General features: G+C 37.4%; 4 protein-coding genes across 5 annotated transcripts; 2 read left to right on the plus strand and 2 right to left on the minus strand.

Annotated features, from left to right (window-relative positions):
* Positions 1–1,489: 1,489 nt before the first annotated feature.
* On the minus strand, positions 1,490–3,374 carry rps5 (ribosomal protein S5). Its single transcript, XM_056757139.1, has 6 exons — positions 3,234–3,374; positions 2,622–2,729; positions 2,234–2,443; positions 1,917–2,045; positions 1,695–1,793; positions 1,490–1,605 (listed from the first exon to the last, which is right to left on the minus strand). Exons 2-6 carry the CDS (start codon positions 2,727–2,729, stop codon positions 1,537–1,539), a joined length of 615 nt encoding a protein of 204 aa, XP_056613117.1. The 5' UTR covers positions 3,234–3,374; the 3' UTR covers positions 1,490–1,536.
* Positions 3,375–4,117: 743 nt separating this feature from the next.
* Positions 4,118–13,041, plus strand: cab39 (calcium binding protein 39). Of its 2 annotated transcripts, none has more exons than XM_056757638.1 (9): positions 4,118–4,290; positions 6,580–6,741; positions 6,856–7,020; positions 8,071–8,189; positions 9,130–9,298; positions 9,407–9,466; positions 9,755–9,820; positions 10,221–10,364; positions 10,474–13,041. In XM_056757638.1, exons 2-9 carry the CDS (start codon positions 6,622–6,624, stop codon positions 10,660–10,662), a joined length of 1,032 nt encoding a protein of 343 aa, XP_056613616.1. In that variant the 5' UTR covers positions 4,118–4,290; positions 6,580–6,621; the 3' UTR covers positions 10,663–13,041. The 2 variants fall into 2 exon arrangements, with proteins under 2 accessions (XP_056613616.1, XP_056613615.1); XM_056757637.1 differs by having other exon boundaries at positions 4,118–4,250.
* An 886-nt stretch (positions 13,042–13,927) lies between these two features.
* itm2ca (integral membrane protein 2Ca) lies at positions 13,928–18,826 on the plus strand. The gene is made up of 6 exons (XM_056757587.1): positions 13,928–14,217; positions 15,333–15,476; positions 16,700–16,888; positions 16,990–17,100; positions 17,302–17,452; positions 17,599–18,826. Exons 1-6 carry the CDS (start codon positions 14,119–14,121, stop codon positions 17,688–17,690), a joined length of 786 nt encoding a protein of 261 aa, XP_056613565.1. The 5' UTR covers positions 13,928–14,118; the 3' UTR covers positions 17,691–18,826.
* An 87-nt stretch (positions 18,827–18,913) lies between these two features.
* Positions 18,914–21,612, minus strand: lpar5b (lysophosphatidic acid receptor 5b). Its single transcript, XM_056757586.1, has one exon. It carries the CDS (start codon positions 21,529–21,531, stop codon positions 20,515–20,517), a length of 1,017 nt encoding a protein of 338 aa, XP_056613564.1. The 5' UTR covers positions 21,532–21,612; the 3' UTR covers positions 18,914–20,514.
* Positions 21,613–21,967: the final 355 nt, after the last annotated feature.

Raw genomic sequence — 21,967 nt, forward strand, 5'->3', positions numbered from 1 at the left:
GAAATAAACACGTGCATACAACTTGTACGCAAACTTTTTAAAAACGGATTCTGTGAAAATTAAAATGGTCATTAATAATCTTTTTGTGTGGCATGATTTTGAACTGTGAAATGCAACATTTAAAGATCCACATCTATACTACCTTCCTATAAGATTCCTTCACAAGTATCGTGCACATTGCAAGAAATGAATATTCATGTTATTTTAATATTCTGGATCCATTAAGTAGATCCACTGATCCTTGGTGACATGAAAAAACGTTACAGTAAAATGTTTTCAAACAATACACTAATTCCAGGGTTCATGGCACATAATGGGACATTAAAAAACTTTTGCTGGCCTCTCTGTCCTACAGCTTGGCTGGGGGACACCTGGTTGGAAACTTGAGACAGTCCAGAGGGGAGATATAACGCATAACAAAACAGAGGAACTGAAGAAAACATTGATTAACAAATTACAAACTAAGTTGATGACCCATCAAATTCAAACTAAAACTCATATAAAATGCTGTTTTTTAAAAGTTCAACTTCCTAATTTTATATCTGGAAATATTTTATTAGTCTGTTCCTTCTTACTTACCGGCATGGGACAAGACAAAATAAGATGAGAGAGTTGGTCTGGAAATGAACCACTAAGGTTTTTGTTAAAAGGGAACCAGTCTAGATATTATGACACCTGCAAAATCAGCAATCTGATGCAAAAAAAGATTGCAATGCCTTTATCGCTTCTTACATACATCAAAATATGTCCCCACCCTATAACATAATCCAATTGAGGCTTCCTCTTTCCCGAAGCAACAATATCTGTTTGATTTAAATGATCTACTTTTTTATCTTTATATACAAGGGATGTTATAATCTTTATATTTATGGCCTTATGCTTTTGATTCCAGCAAGGAAGGGACTCAAATATTTTACAGGCATGCAGGACAGTGGGGACATGCCAAGTGAAAGTCTTGTGACTAAAATTTACGAGGGAGGTCAAAATCAAGTGACTTCAAGAGATAGTTCACACTAAAATAAAAGTTATGTCTTCATTTACTCACCCTCAAGTGGTTTCAAACATTTACATTTTTCTTTGTTCCGTTGAACACAAAGACATTTGGAAGAATCTTGGCAATTTTCTGTTCTGATACATCATCCATTATCACAGAACAAAAATAATTGTATTTTTTGTTATGTCGAACACAAAATTAGATAATTAGAAGAATTTAAAACAAAGTTCTAGGGCACTGTTTGTAAATGATGTCCCAGAACTGAAAATTGCTAACATTCTTCCAAATATCTCTCTCTGTGTTCATCAGAACCAAGTAATTTATATAGGTATGAAATTACATTAAGTTGCGTAAACGATAACAAAATTTAAATTTTCGGGTGAACTATCACTTGTTATAACTTGATTCTGTGGCAAAAAAGCAGCACACCAATAGGTGAAGCAATTGCGTTCCGAATAGACATGTTTTAAAATGGATAAAACACATGATGCCATGTAAGTTTCACTCTTCCTTTATTGTAATGCAACAATAGAAATTGGAGATTAACGGTTAGACTTGGCCACTCTCTCCAGCTCGTCTTTCTTCTTGATGGCATAAGAGTTGGAGGAACCCTGAAATGAACAAAATAAAAACAATTAGAGCAACAATAAAGAAAACCTAAAGGTTGCTAGAGAGTAAAATTCTAGGTTGTTTATTTCACCTTTGCAGCATTGATGAGCTCATCAGCAAGACACTCTGCGATGGTCTTGATATTTCTGAAAGCAGCTTCTCTTGCGCCCGTGCAGAGCAGCCAGATGGCCTTAAATCCACAGAGCAAATGAAAAGATCATGTCATTGCTTACACACTATAAACTATTAAAGTTTTTATGAAAATGCACAAAAAAAAAAACTTTTCCAAGTTTGTAAAAGTGTGATTGCTGACCTGGTTGACTCTACGCAGAGGGGACACATCAACAGCCTGTCTCCTCACGGTTCCAGCACGTCCGATACGAGTGGAATCCTCACGAGGGCCACTGTTGATGATGGCGTTCACCAGAATTTGCAGGGGATTCTGGGAAAGAGAATAATAACCCAAGTATAACTTCAAGCCACTCAACATCTACAAGAAATGGTCTTCTATTACCGCAGTAAATCTATTTAGCAAAGCGTTCATATTTAGTAACCACATTCTCATATTTATAAAAGAGGAAAACGTATAAGCTTCTTTGCAACATTCAAGCCAAATCCCCAAGTTCTCACCTCTCCGGTGAGCAGGTGTATGATCTCAAATGCGTGTTTCACGATGCGAACGGTCAGCAGTTTCTTGCCGTTGTTGCGTCCATGCATCATCATGGAGTTAGTGACACGCTCCACGATGGGACACTGAGCCTTACGGAAACGCTTGGCTGCGTATCTGCCGCTTGAGTGGGGGAGGTATTTGGCATATTTCTCCTTTACGGCAATGTAATCCTACAGAAAAAAGATGCGTCACGTTATTCTTCTTGGGTGATCTATTCAAAACTCACTGTTTGCATTTTCTAGCATTTAGTATTTGTCACTAGTTAAGTTGAACATACCCTTAAAATAATTGACAAACTCAAGAAGGCATTAAGAAAGTCAAAAATAAGCTTTGGCGTTTATTAAGTACCTGCAGGGAAATGTCATTGATCTGCACATCTTCTGTGCTCCATTTGCCAAAAAGTTTGATTTCTGGTGTCTCGGCAACAGCCGGAGCAGCCTCCCAGTCTTCAGACATCTATTAAAAAAAGAAAGAAGAAACAACTTAAGTGAGGGACACTTCGTTTGCAAAATTAAAAACATCATTCACATAATAAAACAAAATGTGAGAGTAATAACTAAGAATCAACGATTACAGTATATGGAGACATGGTCCTGCAGACATCTTATTTGAGCCTCATTCGGCGGAGTCACAACTGATACTAACTACGGTATATACGTTTCAAATATGACCACATTTATGCCAAACATGACTAATTCAACCAGTCAGCATAACTTAAATAAACCCAATATACGAAGTGTGAGGCGTCACAAATGTGAGATCGCTTATGTTGTCTTTCCTAATGGAGATATCGCGGACTTATCGTACGTTTCGGTAATGCATTAAAATAATCTTCCTACCAGCTCACACCTCGCATTAAATGTTTAAATTACACATAAAGAACTCTTAACTATCCGGTATGTCTATTTTGAGGTGTTTAGGAACGGTGAAAACGTGTTAGAATGGGGTTTTAATCGTTACCTTCGCAGCGTGTGTGTGTATGGCGCACTCGAGCAGGCGGAAAGGAAGAGCGACACGAGGCCGGAGGAAAAAAACACTTCCGCTCAATCCACTTCCAGATCGGCGTCTTCTTCGTCGTCCGTCAACTCAATTAAATGTTGAAGTGGCGCCGCCTGCTGTTTGAGTGTTTTAACATCTATGCGTTTGTTGGATGAAGTGGTTTTTGCGAGATATTTTAGCAGATATTGTTTCAAAAATAAGTTAAAAAAACTTGACATCTTCATTAGATAGAAGATACAGTTATCTTTAATCTTGTACCACAGAAGATGTGCACAGCTGTACTACGTTATATAGCCAGCAGAGAGCGGTATAGAATTGATACTGTGCTGAACAAACCTCATGACATGCCAAATTAAATATGAAGGTTGCCCAAAAATATGAACATATGAAGAATAACGTTTAGTGGTTTAAATAAACGTGCATACTTAAATGAGTTATATAACATTTTGGCAACCTTTCTTTATCATAATTTCACTAAATATAGTTGTTTTTCTCATAAACGCGTCTGCCAAATAAATCCAAGTAAATGTGCGTTTGGCTCTTTGTATTTCAAAACCACAATTAAAATGAGATTTAAGAAAAAAAGTGTACGAATCTTTCAATATAATTCTGTCGTTTTATGCATTCATCTATTGTTAGTAATTAATAACTTGATATTTATATATGTTAATATAGAATGTCAATTTAGAGCTTTACGCATTGTATCGCAAAAAGATCATAATTTATGGAGACTTTAGTATTTTCAAATAATTGTGTTAAAATGTGCCCGTGTGTAGCCTCGTACTTTGGATGTCCCGAGGCTTTTAATTTGAAATTGCACTGTCGGTTGTGTTGCGGAAGTTCAAGTTGGTGCAGCGGTGACTGTAGTCTGAATGCATACAAACGGGTGTCCGCAGCAATGCAATAAGACTCCGAAGCGCTTAACACCAGGATTAACACCCTTCTTCTTAAGAAAAGACCGAGGCAAACCCCGAAAAGGTGTGAAGTTGTTTATTTCCACTTGTTGGTTGCTCATCAGGTTGGTATTTAAAGTGCATGCAGTGGCCTATCAGATGAAACTCAAACCGCAGTTGCATGGTTTATATACGTATGCAGGCTTGGATGTGCATTTCTGTTTGCATGAGAAGATTGCAGTAGTACATCGCATTTGATTGTGTTCTCTGTATGACCAAACGTACATTACTTACTACCTAAAGAACGTTAACGTTGCCTAGACACGACCGCAGTTTGGGTACTTATGATCGTTCAGCATTATTTTGGAGTTGTCATACGTCCATATCTAAAAGCGGTGTTTAATGGTTCAGTCTTTTCTCGCACTTTGATAAAATCTTTAGGTTAATATCACGAGACGTGCGGACTAACTGCATAATACAGTTACCAACGTCGTCTGATTTGCATAAATCTTGACGCAGTACCGCCCATCACAGAAAATACAACTTTGTGAGACTCGGTCTGAGGTTTATCTTCAAGTAACACAATGTGCGGATTTTAAAGTGTGATGATATTTTTACTGCACAAATGTCATTTTATTGTCATCTGCACATTTGCTGTGTTGATCATGTTGTGATAAATGACATCAAATGCATTAAGTCAGAACAGAAGCATTCATGTTACAGATTTGTGTCTGTGGTTTGTGGGATGTTTGCCAACATGTTTTAATTCACACCTTTCTCTTGCACACCATACGGTGAAATGTGTGAGTCTGAATAATATTGTGTGCATGAAACAAGCGACAGATAGTGAATAATTCAACCTATTTGGTCACTTTTAACCTTTTGCCATAACTAGTGAAATAGTCCTGCTCATTAAACCAAACATTTTTATTTTTGAAAGTTATAACATTAAACTATTACGTAAACATGGACTGTATTCGATGCATTGAGCTCAAAGGTTTCATGTAGTCAATACACGTCAGTGCTGCATGATATTGCTGGCGATGCGGTGTTATCATACATTTGCATGTATCTCAACAGGCTATGCAGTGAGCTGTAGTATTTGTATGGTTTGAGATTCCCGTTGGGTTCATGTAGAGTGTGATCACCATGTTATGGATTTGGCTGCATTGAAGAGCGTGGAGATTAACCTGCTTGGACGTATGGTGCTATGACGCACGCATCCCAAAAGCCGTTGCATGGGCGCATGTGTCGTACTGCAGTGGCTATATATTATTGCCATAGATGGATATTTGTGTGTCATTTCTCATAAGCTTCCACCAGGTGTTCATAACACTCCGTCTAATGTTTTAAAGTAAATATGTGGCCTCAGGCGCGGACTTGAATGACTGTAAATTCAAATCCCTTGTCATGAGGAAATGTGTTATTGTGTGTTTATGGGAGGAGCTTTGGAAGGATCAGGTCTTTTCGTGTCAGTTGATTATTTTACAGGCTTGATGCTTGACAACACCTGTCATGTTTACGTTTCGCTTGGTTTTACTGCCGTGTGTTTTATAGAGGAAGTCAAAGCAATATTCGCCGAAGAGGTTTTTGCTGCACATTTCCTGCTTTGTGAAAGTCTATTTTGCGTTTGTGGTTTACAGCTTTAGAGTCACCTGAACGTGTCTATGAGTGTTGATGCATATGCAATTGCTTTTTTTTATGTAGTTGTTATAAAGAGAATTGGCCCAAAAATGAAAGTTCTTATGTCATTCCAAACCTGTGTGAGTTTCTTGCTTCTGCAGAACACAAAAGAAGGTATTTGGAAGAATGTTGGTAATCGAGCCCCCACTGACTTCCACTGTTTGGACACAAAACCACTTACGTTTCTCAAAATTTCTCGTTTTATGTTCCACAGATGAAAGAGTCATACACAGATTTTGAATGACATGAGGGTGAATAAATGACGGCTCAGCCTCCACCCAGTTTCTATTCTTGAGCAATGGGTCAAGGGTCAGTCATATATTGCCATAATTCAGACACGTCTGACAGCGTGTACTTTGGGCGAGGTTGATTGTTGAACGGTGTCGGGTTTGATCAGTGTGTTTGGAGTCAGTCGTTGAGGTGAGTTTTACTTTTGTTAACTGTTAGATCGGAGTTCCAGATGGCAATGTGTGACTTTATCAGCTAACGCTCACTTCCGTCTTCCTTCTCGGTTTTCACTGTTTTTCGTTAGTTTCTTGTATAATGAACTTATTATTTACTTATTCGTTCTGTCATTAATTCATTCTCAATACACTTGGTTTGTTTGTATTTTGTAGATTTGATTGTTTCATTGTTTTTGTGACATCTAATGTATTTGTTTGTTTTGTTTGTTCATTTTTTTCTTTATTTAGTCTCAATCTCTTCTATCTGTTGTGTGTTCAATTTCACAGGTGTCCTCTTTTTTTACCTGTTTGCCCTGGTTAAACATCACCATGCCGTTCCATTTCCCCAACAAGACGATCTACAAAGGTCCAGTGGACATCGTGAAGAATCTAAAGGACAACATCACCGTTCTGGAGAAGCGGGACATCTCGGACAAGAAGGCTGAGAAGGTACCGCACACACGTGTCTGTGATGTGTTGTTCGGGATTATACAGCTAATTTTTATTTCATTTAATCACCCACAGACATTAATAAAAGTGATGTGTTGGTATTTGTGATGGCAGGCGTCTGAAGAGGTATCAAAATGTCTTCTGGCCATGAAGGATATTCTTTACGGCACTAATGAGAAGGAGCCGCAGACTGAAGCTGTGGCTCAGCTCGCTCAGGAACTGTACAACAGCGGTTTGCTCAGCATCCTAGTTGCAGATCTGCAGCTCATTGACTTTGAGGTGTGTGCATGTGCTCGCTAACAAAGTCCAGGGGCGGTTGCATAAACTACTTAGACTAGTCTTACAAGTTAGTCATCCACATATTTGCTTCAAGACTGGTCATGACTTCTTAAGGTCAGTTACATAAAAAGAAAGATTGGTCTAATTGAAATCTGAAAAGTAAGACTGATTGGTCTTAAATGATTGCTAGTCAGTGAGACTAGTTCTTATGACGTTAAGTATATTCAACTCGGCCCATGTATTAATAACCACGTCAAGAGATCCAAGCACAAGCGGATGTTGTAGTCAGTGATGCGACACTTTGACACCAAAGGGTTGTACTCTTTCAATTGTGCTTAGTTTACTCAAAAATGTTTTTTCGTTATAACAAAAAAAGAAGATTTTTTTAAAGTATGGACACTATATTATAAAACAACTCCATGGGACTCCATGTGATGTATATTTCAAGTGTCCCAAAGGCATGCAAACCATGCATTTCTTTTGTGAAAACAAAGAAAACTATATTTCATTATTGCTAAATAGATTTGTGAGGACACTTGAAATGTACAACTTGAGTCACATGACGATATTTTAATGTTTATGTGTTCTTAAAAGCTTAAAATGAGACGGTCACAGTCCACGTTGTAAACAAAACCCCTGAAAAACACAATACTAAAAATGTAAAAAGAAAGATACTGTGGATTTATGTGAGCCAGTAAATGATGACACCATTTTTATTTATTTACTTGAATTTGTTTTACCATGAATAAATATATTCTGCACAATATATTCCACATATAATAACATTCTCCAAAAATCTGTGTAAACGCAAAAACATTAGCAGAATTAACCTGCTCCTATTTAATATGTATTCTTAGATAAATGTTTGTCTCCACTTGTGTTTGGATCATTTATTCATATCAAATGATGTTATCAGGGGCTTTAAAGATCCCTAGACGGAATTTCTCTTTTATCTCTTTAATTTTTGCTAAAGGAAACATTCATGCGTATTTGTCAGTGCTCTCGTGTGCTTCTTCGGTAACTATTCTGCATGTAATTGTGTTTTTGTAGGGCAAGAAAGACGTAGCGCAGATCTTTAACAACATTCTGAGGCGTCAGATCGGTACGCGGACACCTACTGTAGAATATATGTGCACTCAACAGAACATACTCTTCATGCTGCTAAGAGGGTGAGACTAACACTTACATATATGTGACCCTGGACGACAAAACCAGTCTTAAGGGTCAATTTTTTGAAATTGAGATTTTTACATCATCTGAAAGCTGAAGAAATAAGCTTCCTATTGATATATGGTTTGTTAGGATAGGACACTATCTGGCTATCTACTATCTGACACTATAAAACTAAATATTGAGAAAATCGCCTTTGAAGTTGTTAATCAGGGTCAATGTAGCAGGCCATCCACTCACCAAAATAAAGATTTTTATACATTTACGGTAGGAAATTTATAACATGAATATCTTCATGGAACATGATCTTTACTTAAAATCCTAATGATTTTAGGCATAAAAGCAAATCGGTCATTTTTACCCATACCCTGTATTTTTGGCAATTACTTAAAATGTTCCCGTGCTACTTAATACTGACTTTGTTGTCCAGGGTCACATATTTGCATTTTCTTGCATTGTTAAATTATTCCTTTTATTCAGCAATTTCCATCTAACCTCAACGTTTGTCATACGGTTGAGTATTTTCCTCTTTTATACCTATGCTGGCGTTTAGATCAAATCTAAGATCAAAAATATATGTTTTGAACATAAGATCACATTTACATGAACCTTGAAATCTGAACTATACATTGCTTTTCTAAAATGACACAATACCTTGTTTTGCACATTTGTGAGTTGTAGAGGAACGTTTTGATCACAGATAGTGTTTAAGATTAAGATCTTATGATTTAGCTTTATGGGTCGTATAATCTAATCAGCGTGATGAGCTTAAAGGGATAGTTCACTGAAAGAGGAAAAATCTGTCATAAAAAACTCACCCATAGTCATTTCAGAACTATAAGACTTGCGCTCTTAATCTATCTATCTTTAACTTTCCCTATAAGATGGTGTCTTAAAGTTCAGTTGCTGAGATCTCTTCCTGTCGCTGTTCTCCTGTAGTTACGAGTCTCCCGATATCGCTCTGAACTGCGGGATCATGTTGAGAGAATGCATACGGCACGAGCCGCTAGCCAAGATCACCCTGTGCTCGGATCAGTTCTACGACTTCTTTAGATACGTAGAGATGTCCACCTTCGACATCGCCTCAGATGCATTCGCCACTTTTAAAGTGAGTACAAACAGATATTTGTTTACAATCTAATTATTCTATATATGTATGTTTTTTTTAACCGTGTCATTGTTATGTCTGACATATCCGGTTTGTTTTATCTCTCAGGATTTGTTGACTAGACACAAACTGCTCAGCGCAGAATTTTTGGAGCAGCACTATGACAGAGTGAGTCACCGGATCTTCTGTCATTAACTCTGTTTCCTATCAGAACTCATTGTGTTGTTCTGACTCAATTTCGTATAGAAGAACTAAAAGTGATAAATTGAGGTTGCGCCACAAAGAATTAATGGCATTGCATTAGATAACAAAACATCTACATCTTACCCCACAGATCACGTTGCACAGTCATTTCTATAACTGATATCATTTTTGTGCATCTATAGGTATCATTTACTCCGAAATTCACTGTTTTTTTACTGTGTTTTCTCATATCGTTCTGTATTTGGTCTTCAGTTCTTTAGTGAATATGAGAAACTTCTTCACTCAGAAAACTATGTCACCAAGAGGCAGTCGCTAAAGGTGAGCAACAGGCTGATTTTGTGTATTTATGGCATTATTTTTGTTTATTTGCGCATATTTTTGTGTTCTTTATGCGTTGTGTGGTTTAAATGTCCCCACAATGATAGTAAAAGTCTTAAATACATGCATTGTGTTAGACACAGGCCATCGGTCCCCTCCATTCAAATGGATTATTAAAGAAACTAATTAATGTTTATTTGAAAATGCTAAAACATTTTTTGTGATGGTTTTGGGCAATAGAATATACTGTATAGTCCTTACAGTAAAAATTATTACGGAAAGTTCCCACAATGTATAAAAACAAACTAAGTGGTTTTGACTCTTGGGATGTGTAAGCAGAATTGTTGTGTTGGTTGTCATTTCTTTGTTGTCATCTTCTTTGTTGTATTTTGTACCTCAGCTGTTGGGAGAGTTGCTTCTGGACAGGCACAACTTTTCCATAATGACGAAGTACATAAGCAAACCAGAGAACCTAAAACTCATGATGAATCTACTGAGAGACAAGAGCCGCAACATCCAGTTTGAGGCCTTTCACGTTTTTAAGGTTTTTAACACATTGTTAACAGTTATAGCCAAAACATGGACTCAAACATGAAAATGTGTCTCCCATCTCAAGTTTCACTTTACTAAGTGGTTTGATTCTATTCGTTCAGGTGTTTGTGGCCAACCCGAACAAGACCCAGCCGATCCTGGACATCCTGCTGAAGAACCAGACCAAACTCATCGAGTTCCTCGGCAAGTTCCAGAACGACCGCACCGACGACGAGCAATTCACCGACGAGAAGACCTACTTAATCAAACAGATCCGCGACCTCAAAAAGCCCAACCCGCAGGATGCCTGAGAAACATAAGAAACCTTTTCCAAAGCGTAGAGAACGTCTAGGCAACGTCTGGACAATGTTTGGCTCTCGGGGATGTAAAGTGGCCGCAGCACAGGGCATGTTTGAACAGATTTGTGTTTTGCAGAAAGCGGTAAACAGCGCTTTAGCCAGACAAGTGAAAAATGAGATGTCTTGCTTCGCTGGACATACAACCGCTCCCCAACAATTTTATTCTCACGTTTAAAAAAAAGCAAGCGAATGAATAGAACAGGCGGTTGTAGATGCTGCTGCGTTATTATTGCACAGTGGAGGGTTTGTACCTTGCACACAAACGCACTCAGATGTCTCTGTATGCTAATTAACACGTAATATGTGAAAGAAGTTGGGATATTAATGAATTCAAAGAATTTGACATGCAAAAGCACTTTACATGTGGTGCATACGTGATGTTTTGCACAATTATGTGTTTGTGAGAGAGAGATATTCATTTTTCATATTAGAAGCTGGCGACTAGGTGAACGCGCACATAAGTTTGTCCATTTTCTCTTTAGTAGACTTCATGCACGCACATCTCAAGGTCTGAAAGTATTTTTGAAACCGGTTTTTGAATTAATGTTTTGGTTCATGATTAGTATATGTGGTTATGCTGTTGACTTTTATTCGTACTGTATTCTTGCTTTCTCTATCTCTAATGGCTGTTTCGTGTGAATGTCATATACAGTAAGCTAACTTACGGTAAGTTTTCTGTGGTTCTCACCTCAAGTCATACATTTTAACTAAACTTGTTCCAAGCATTTAGTAAGACTGCATGATCAATAGATCATTAACTTGCCGTGTCTCGATGATTTGAGAATCTCACAAAACCATGTCCAGGTCATGTTTAACCCCAAAATTAAAAGATGATAAATATAATTTTATATAAACTAGGAAAGAAATAGTTTACCTTCAAAATTAAAATTCTGTCAGGTTCTCACCCTGTTGTCATTTTAAACAGTGTGATTTTCTTTTGAAATGATGCTTAAGATACTTATAATTTTGTTAACCCAAAAAAACGTCGGGCCCCATTGACTTCTATTGTATGTACACAAAACCAAAGTCAATCGGGACCGACAGTTTTCCCTTTTACGAACATTCTTCAATATATCTCCTTTTGTGTTCCTTAGAAGATAGAAAGTCATACAGGTTTGAAATGACAAGAGCGCATGCAAATAATGAGAGAATATTCATTTTGTATGCATTGCAATTTGTGTTTTAAGCATATTTCCACATTTATAATTCTTTCCATAATTTGTCCTGTTTTACTTTTCGGTCATTCTAGTTTTATGCCACTATTCTCATCACTAGTGGTGAATTTAGTGGCTCTGTATTTATAAAAACAACATGTTCTCAAGTAACATTCAATTGGTCTTATGTAACATATTATGCCATATTAATCCCGTGAAGTGGTAAAACTTGACCTGGACAAGTTTTGTGAGATTCACCCGCGTGTGTTTATTTCCTTTAATATGTATTTGGGGAATAACTTATTCAAGGTGAGACATTATTAGAGGCAAAATTATCTGTTTTGAATAGATGCTAGGGAGCAACTCAAGCCCTTACTAGTGCTTATTGAGCGAGCACATCCTCAGTCAACATTTTCATTTAGCTGTTATTAGTTAAGAACTCGGTACTGTCTACGTTATATTGACAGTTGTCATTTATTTAAATCAACCTGAATGTCTCAGATATGACACAAAAGAGACACTTTTTTGGTTAATCATTTTCAAGCTTCCTTTGCATTACTGCTGTTTCTCACATGACCAGTGGCCATAAATACTTCAAACACACCCGTGAAAGGACTCAAAACATAATGTAACGTTAGCTTGTTTTACATGCAATGCAGAACTTTGGCCGGAGTCTAATAAAACCAGTTCTACAGAAAGTTTACAATACTGGTCAAAGTTAAATGGCATTGGTGTGTCTATATTTTAAGTCGGCGGTGACTTATGAGAAACAAAGAAGCGTAATGATTCTGTACTATAATCTCAGCATATCTCTATGGTGACTAGCAAATCACAATAATAAACCCGTATCTGTGATTTGGGCTAAACAATAGATTTCATGTGGACTAACCGGTTATGGTCATCATTTATGTCTGGTTAATAACCAAGAGCATTAAGATTTCTGAGAGTAGAACATTTAACTTGCATATTAGTGCATGTTTATATTTTAAAGCCTTAGGTTACGCATGGTCCTCTCTAACAGGCCCCGGGTCTGTTCAATTCAACAGTCCAACCCAATGTATGGAGGTCCAGCCCGAGTAATAGCTGTGGGCGCTGGGCATGGAAACGGTGGGATTTTATTGAAATTGTCAATCAGTAGTCAGATTAACAGCTGGAAATAAAGTTTGAAATAAATACATATTTTGCCTGTTTGTTGTTCTTTAAAGAGGAAAGGACAATGGTACAATAGTAATACTATGTGATAAAATTAAGAGAGCATTCCAAATTTACATTTCAAATCAAAATTTGTAGATGTTTTGTGGCCATTTTAGTCCAGTGTCTATTGAATTTCAACCATATCAAACCTCAGGAGTCATTGCACATTAATGTAATAGACTGATAGCATAACTAGACACTTGAAACTGTGATTAAAAAAAATCTAAGTTATTACACTTTTTAACTTTTCTAAATTCCTACATTATACAAATCTAACTGTAATATTGCTTTAAAGTAAATACGAACTTGCAGTATTTGAGGTCAAAGAAATGTAGAGCATCTTTTTATTTTCTGCATTTGTAATTACAATTTGGGAGAAATATTGTTGGTACACTATCTAAAATAATGTTTCTTTATTGCCATAGAAGAGCCCTTTGCATCGCTGTGAAGAACCTTAAAAGCACCTTTATTTTTAAGAGAGTTTAGCTTTTTATTTTTACCTGTGCACATCCACACATAATCAATTCAGAAAAATTGAAAATAATTTATTCATTTAGCAGATGCTTTTATCCAAATCAACTTCAAAAAGAAAAAGCATTTCAGATTTTATTTAAGGATTTTATGGCTTGTTTATAGGCAATTTCTTTTTTTTTCAAACACAAATAGTTGAATAATATTTAAATCATTTAATTTATAAAAAAATGCAAATTTAATTTACCATTATCTGAATATGTTTCATGATATTCATAATAAAACTCTCATTACATTCCGTCAAAAACACATTTTCAACATTTTTACGATATTAAACCCATGAACAATCTTATTTAGGGGTTAACATTAAACGCTGTAGTTAGATGACGTGAGCGCGCTTCATCATTCCGGGTGGCGCGCATCATCCCAGCGTCGCTTCCACTGTGACTTTAAGAGCCATTTTTATGTAAATATATATAAATAGCTTCTTATTCCGACGCATTGTAACAAACTGCAAACATACGGCCAAAAAGTCAACGTTAAACAAAGGGATCCACGTACAGAAAGGCTCTGTTTATTTCCCGTCAATATGGTGAAGATCAGCTTTCAACCCATCACAGGACAAAAAGACGAGAGAGATGGAGACAAGACGCAAATGTTCATCCCGCATCCCGCAAACTCACCGCATGTAAGTCACGCTTTTATAACAAATGACGCACAACAACTGCGGGTTGAAAGAAATAAGATTAAAAAGATTGCACGGAAAAAACGACATAAAAAATACACCACATCCTTTTGTTGGTTGATTTTATCTACATTGCCTCATATGCATACATGTTTACGTTAGGCTGTTGGATTATTTGTATATTTGTAGCTGTATTGCATTGAAATGTTGCTTTTGGGTTTCATAACAAGGGGATGCAGACACTGCTGCACCTGCATCCAGACCGCATCATATCACAATGAAAATAACAATAATAGTCATTTTTAAATGTGAGATTTATCCCGGCATGTACCCAATATTTGTATATGTGCTGTCATATTTTAATACTTGTTTATATTTGTTTATTCATGATTGTGGGAGATATGAACGTGATGTTGAGGTTTAATTAACAAAATTGATGTTGGTATATGATATGCATACTATATATATCACAATAATATCATTTTATTGCATCAATTGTTACAGTTAAGTTAAGGCCCGCTCTTTAGGACTTGGGATGGGGATGAGATGGTGCGGCATGTTTATGTCTCTATGCAGTACACACACACACTCACGCACACTCAAGTCCAACAGAGACAAAATGGCAGACGGCTACATTGAGGTGAAATGACTTCAGTCAGCTTTAGCTGTTTGACATGTAGTGGTTCAGAAATGTGTGTCTATACTCATGGAGTTGGTCTATCAATAGTCTTGCGGCCTGCCCCCAACTCACACTATATTGGTAAGGCCAGTGTTGCCGTGTGAGGATGACATGGAATGCTCAAATAGTTTTGATAGTGTCACAATTAGCCACAGTGTTCAGCCAGAAAATGCATGTGTGAGAACTGGAGGCCAGATAAGGACATGAGCCAGATGGGTTGCAAGACTGGGGGCGTCATTAGTCATTGCCTATCAGCATCAAACAATCTAAGAATTTCTCGCTGTAGTACGAGAGCATTGAATAATCCATTTTTGGCTGTAGTGGAAACAAGTGAGTGTAATGCCAGTTGTAGCACGTTTCTCAGCGTGTGGGTGATGATGCTGAAATTGGCATGTTTTATTGAGGAAATGATGGATTCAGGACTGCTTTGTATGTGTAGGTGGAAGAGGAACTGGTTCTGCCTGTGGGACGGAAGCGCTCATCTCTGAGTGGACTCTGCTGTCTGACAACTGCACTCATTGTCTTTACCTGCAGTCTGATATATGCTTCAATATATATCTACCGATACTACATCATTCCTCAGGTAACACAAATACATACACTAACACTATATGCACTGCAGCGCGCACATGAATCCTGCAGGCTAATCCAAAATAACGGTTCTGGATAAGTGAAGACTGTTGTTTTGTGTACTCGTGTAAAATTTTCTTGATCACAATGTATTATCATTTGATATACTAATGGTACATGTTTTTGTAAAGTCAACACTGTTGTTTTATGTGCTAGTGTAACATGTTCTCAATCAGTCAACACTGTTGTTTTATGTGCTTATGTTTTGAGTTCTAGGTCAGTCAACACTGTTGTTTTATGTGCTTATGTTGTAGGTTCTAGATCAGTCAACACTTTTGTCTTATGTGCTATTGTAACATGTTCTTAATCAGTCAAAACTGTTGTTATATGTGCTTATGTTGTAGGTTCTAGATCACTCAACACTGTTGTTTTATGTGCTTATGTTGTAGGTTCTAGATCACTCAACACTGTTGTTTTATGTGTTTATGTTGCAAGTTCTAGATCATTCAACCATGTTGTTTTATGTGCTTATGTTTTAGGTTCTAGATCATTCAACCATGTTGTTTTATGAGCTTATGTTTTAGGTTCTAGATCAGTCAACACTGTTGTTTTATCTGCTTATGTTTGAGGTTCTAGATCAGTCAGCCATGTTGTTTTATGTGCTAGTGTAACATGTTCTCAATCAGTCAACGCTGTTGTTTTATGTGTTTATGTTGTAGGTTCTAGCTCAGTCAACACTATTGTTTCATGTGCTACTGTTTAAAGTTCAAGGATGACTCGATAAAAATAACAGTTTTAGGTTCAAAATCAGTCAACACCCCTATGTTCTAGTGTTAAATGTTCAAGACAAGTCAACTCTGTTGTTTTATGTGCTAGTGTAAGGTCAGTAAGTGCTGCACTATGTTTAACTTCTTTGATCAAGTTCTTAATGTTCAAGTTTTCAAAGATTTAAAAATCAGTGTTGTTGGTTGATGTGGTTAAATTCTAGCTTAAAATCAAGACATTGTTTATTCTTTGTGATACTGCAAGGGGTTTCAATTTTTCTGTCGCGCTGACACATATTAGTGTAGATTTACACTAATCTCTATCTTCTGGTTTTGACAGTATTATTGCTTCGTGAGCTGTCGTTAAGGGTTCTAGATGGGTTAAGGGTTTTAATGCTGATAATGTAATGTATCTATGTATATGTATAATACTACATGGTCAGTGCAGTTGTATAATGCAATGCATTTGCAGGTTCCAGATCAAAGTCGCTTCCACTGCCGTGTGGTGTATGAGGATTCTGTGTCTGCTCCGCTGCGAGGGTCCCAGGAACTGGAGGAGAAAGTAGAGATTTACTTGAAAGAAAATTACGAGCAAATCAGTGTCCCCGTGCCCGACTTCAGCAACACAGACCCTGCTAATATCATTCATGACTTCCACAGGGTAAAAACACAAACGTCCATAATTCTCTTTCCTTATCACACACCCATCAACTTTCATTCAACATCGTTATCATGTGTGTGTTTGTGTGCATTGATGTTTAGGGTCTGACGGCATACCATGACATCGCCTTGGACAAGTGTTACGTCATTGAACTCAACACCACTGTAGTTATGCCCCCACGTAACCTCTGGGAACTTCTGGTCAACGTCAAGGTACTTATTTTGTGCGTGTAAAGAAACATTTTCATGATTTTCTGGGATATCATGATGTTTGCAATGCTCAAGAGTTACTAGGGAATGCATGTAAATCCTGAAAAGCTGCATTGAATAAAATGCTTACATGTAGAGTAAATGTATTGAAATTGAATCATACATCTTTTTTTATTTCCAAACTTTCTAATTCTCTTTTTGTAGAAAGGTACTTATCTCCCACAGACGTACATTGTCCAAGAAGAGATGATTGTGACGGGCCGTGTTAATAACATTCATCAGCTCGGTCGGTTTATTTATCGTCTGTGTAATGGTAAAGATACGTACAGGCTCCGTCGTCGCACCTCACGCCGTCGTAAGTCCATTGTATTTTCTTATATGTTATTACTATATCATTTATACTGTATATTTTCCTATCACCAATTTTTAAAATACAGAAAATATTATGTCAGTCAATGTAAAATATATTGTAATGTGCAACATTGTTGTGTCTTCTCTAAGGTATCTCCAAGCGCGATGCACAGAACTGTCACCACATACGTCACTTTGAAAACACATTTGTGGTGGAGACGGTCATCTGTGAGAACCCATAGGCTGCCTGTCCCTCGCCCCTCCCGTTCCTGACGAGATCACATTGTTGGTCTGAGTAGCCACTCCCCTTTGAACATCACACTCTTGACCTCTTACCCTGCTTGTCTTTAAACCTCCTTTATTCTTTCGTTTTGTATTGTAACTCTGGACGTAATCTTTAAGTCCATTACAAACGTTCTGTAACTGTTAACCAAACCTTTTGTTTCTGCATATTTGCAATAATAATCACATTCAATGGGATGTATCTTAAATGCTTATCACTGTAGCATCTTGAAGTCGTTTCTGCATCACTAGCGAAAAAAGTAAAAGTACAAAATTACGAACAGATTGTAGCATACAAAAATACACATCATTGTTCGAGAAAGTTCAAGCAAACATTTTCGTTTGGTGGTGCGAAAACATCTTCACAATTATGAGGAAAAAAATGGGCATTAAGCTCAGGGTGTGTGCGTATGTGTGTGTGTTTTCACGTATGCCTGCATGCTCATACAGTATATGTGTGACTAGTTGCTTGTAGTCCATCAATTGCCTCTTTGCTCTCATATACAGTATATTTTGTTGGATCTCATGTATAGGGATGCACCGAAATTTGAGCCCTCAGACGTAACCCGGGAAATTTCATGAAAATATCTCAGAATTTGTCTTCATTTACATTTTTTGAAATATTTTAACTTTAAGTCCATATATATGAGTCATTTTGAAGGTAAGATGCTCTTTTTAAAACGGCATTCTGGCCCAACATGTCCAGAATTGTTTTATTTTGGTGCATCTCTACTCATGGATATTATAAGTGATCCTAATGGCAGTTAAAGCGTCTGGTTAACATTTGTGGTTACATATTTCTTTGCTTGCTTTCACAATTTCGTATCCAGTCCTTCGTCAATAATGTAACTATATTGGTCTACACTTACTTCCTGTGACACTTCCTCTATTCTACTCTTTCTCAGCATGCTTTTTAAGAGAGCAAACGCTTTTTTGAGGATTGTCATATGAACGAAGCCTTAGGCCAGACTCATGCCCTGGACTAAAGTACACTCAAAAGCTTTTTGTTTATGTGTGTGTGTGTGTATCAAAGTTAACAAATCCTGTTCGGTTAAGTAAAGCGAACATGTAAATAAACCAATAAGTGTGTCACAAATGTCGTTTTTGTGGATTCTCTTGTGAAATGTCAAACGATTAACATCAGCATTTTCACAAACATGAGAATCAGGGACATACTTAGAAGTGATTAAACACATTTTATTATACTATCTCACAGAGTACACATCATTGACACATACCGTAATCTATTAATTCGTGTTCATCAAGACGAATTTCCTTTTTTTTTTTCGTGTCACCATCACAACAATTTTGCAATACACAGACCGCGTGTGTATGCACATTTATATATTTCTATCCTGACATCAAAAGTTGCAAATACTTTGAAGTTGGCTAACCAACACCTTACCTCACCCCAAACCCTGAAATCACAGCCGCAAAGGCTAATTTAACCAAAAATGCCAGTTTCATGAGGTGGCATGAGGTGAAACCAAAAAAACTGGAATTTCGTGTTGATGAACACAAATTAATAGATTACAGTTCGTGACAATTTCACGAATTCCCATGAGACTGGGTTGCGTCATAACATTTGATTCCAAATCGCCAGCGGACATCTGCAAGGCCCGGGAGGAAGTTTGCAATGACAGACCACTTCGATCAATTAAAATTATATGAACGAGGAAATGAGAGCTGTCCATGAGCATGATTTGGAAATGATCTGATTTGCAAATGTAGCGTGTGCACCTGCATCAGATAAACATCTGCATTAGATCTTGACTAATTTCCTTTGTAAAATGTCAGCAGTCATCTTTGCCACACACCCACCCTTCCTTTTGGTAACCCAAGATTGTTAACAAGATATATTCTTTTTTTTAATAAATGGCTAAATCTTACGTCATGGGAGTTATATACTCTGAAAAGACTCAGCATTACAGTTTGCATTTAATTTCTAAATCCTAGAAATTCTTCGGAAAGCTGAAGAGAAGTGCAATTAACACTGACGAAACTTTCCACTGATACACTGACACATTTCTCTCGTTGACCTTCTCATGGCCTGTAATGTCACGTTCAAATGTACAGCATTTTCACAAAAGACAGTTCTCTTCCTGTTTTATGAAACAGCACTAAAAAGTTTGAGCTTGCGATATGCAAACATGGAACAAATTCTTAACATGTTTGGATCTCAAGGTTTATTAGGTTTGTGACTCACTCTTTTGTACAAAAAGCCACCTTAATAAATCCACTGCGAATAAGATCCAAATCATAACACTGATGAGGAAGACAATGATAGATCATTTTGAATCATTTTAAATTCGATGTATTTGTACAATGCTTTTTGTAAAACCTTTCCAATACTCTTCCACAGAAGCTAAGCAAAGAATTGTTAGCAAGCCAAAGGAGAAAGAGATATAAAACTAGGCTTCCCAAGATATTAGGTAAGAAACCTAAATCCTGAACACCTTCAATTGATACATGTAAAAAGTAAGTATTTATTTCACTTTTCCAAAGTCTGAGTGTTATCAACAGTAGGTCGATGGAAAACTATTTTTAATAGCTGATATTTATATTTAGAGAGCAGAGCAGAGATATGCTGATATAATATGTACATTAACATTCGTGTTATTGTGAATAACACGCTTTGACCACAAATACTTTCAAATACATTTTTGTTCAAATCTACTTGTTCAATTGTAATTCTGACCACCAAAGTGCATAATAAATCACATCAATTGTTTTAACCAATGTTTGATTCCGTCTCTATGATCAGACGTCTCTTCAGCCTCATTCTTATGACCTTTCCATCGACCTGCTGATGGATTGGGTGGTCGCATCCCATTGAATTTTGTCCTTGTCCTGCCAGAATGAGTCCAAAGAGAAATAATAAATGAGTGGATCCAGACAGCAGTTGATGCTCGCAAGGCAGATCAGTGCGTGTAACATTTCTTGGTTATTTCTTAGTTCTTGGTTATTCACGTTCTCTGTATTGTAGTTTAAAATCATGAGTTGTAATGCAAATGGCATGAAAAATACAATGAATACCAACATGTTAACTGCAAAGATGAGTATCACGTTCATTTTGTTGTTCACTTTTGTCTCGTCTCCACTTGGACGTTTCTTCAGTGCGCGTATGACCATTGCCGTACATACGAAATTGACCATAAAGAGTATTAACAAAAATATAGCCTGACTGAGCGCAGCTACCTTTGAGCCCTTTACAACATCTCGAGACTCAAAACAACTTATTTTTACATCGGAACCACAGATAGAGCTTTTCAATGCGTTATAGTGATTTACAATATTCGGAATGCTAAGGAGTGTTAATAAGATCCACACCAGAACGCAGCACTTGGATGCGAAAGCGGAGGTGCGCAGACACCGGGTGCGCAACGGGAAAACCAGGGCGAAAAAGCGGTCCAAACTGATCAAAGTTATGAAAACGCAGCTGGTCCTGAAGTTGATCCGAAACAGCATGATTGCCGCGGTGCACGTACCCAATCCGAACGGCCAATCGAGCGTTGCGTAAAAGTAGATGCGCAGCGGAAGAGAGACCGCGAGCAGAAGGTCGGACACGGCGAGGTTGATCATGAGAACCGCGCTAGATGACCGGAGCCCGTGTCTGCGCAACAGGATCCACAGGGACACGCCGTTGAGAGGCAGACCCACGACCAACACCAGTCCATAGACGACAGCTGACACCACATGCCGGTTCGTCCATTCATCTTTGCAGGCGATGTTGGACGAGTTCACGGACATGTTCGAAGACATGTTCCCAGACATGTTACAAGATTGTTCCTCAAAACCCATTTAAAGACGAAGTAGGTTTATGTGATCACGTAGATTCCCTTTTGAAATGTGTCAGAGGTCTTCAAAAACCCAAAGCAGGAGTTGAGGGGGATGTAGCTTATGGTGAAGGGTTTATCACTCCGCCCTTTCTCTTCAACCTGTCACAGTAAGTTCACAGTCCATGTAGCATCACGGCATGAGTGGAAACTGAGAATAGTTAGTTACAAAGCTTTTAGAAAATACATCTTTTTCATATTCATCAAAATTAGGATCTTCTTCAAGTCTCCAAAAAGGGTCTTATTTTAAAGTCAATTTGTGTAGGCACATAACTTTAAGTCTGGAAATATTCCATCATGGTTGCTCATAAGAAGAATCTAAATTCCTAAACCCACTTTGATCTTTGGTGGCAGACATGACCCAGTAATGTGAACCGTAGCTAACTGTGGCATTTGCGTGG

Source organism: Triplophysa dalaica, chromosome 9 (genome assembly GCF_015846415.1).
Source record: "Triplophysa dalaica isolate WHDGS20190420 chromosome 9, ASM1584641v1, whole genome shotgun sequence".
In the NCBI taxonomy this organism is placed as follows: Eukaryota; Metazoa; Chordata; class Actinopteri; order Cypriniformes; family Nemacheilidae; genus Triplophysa; species Triplophysa dalaica.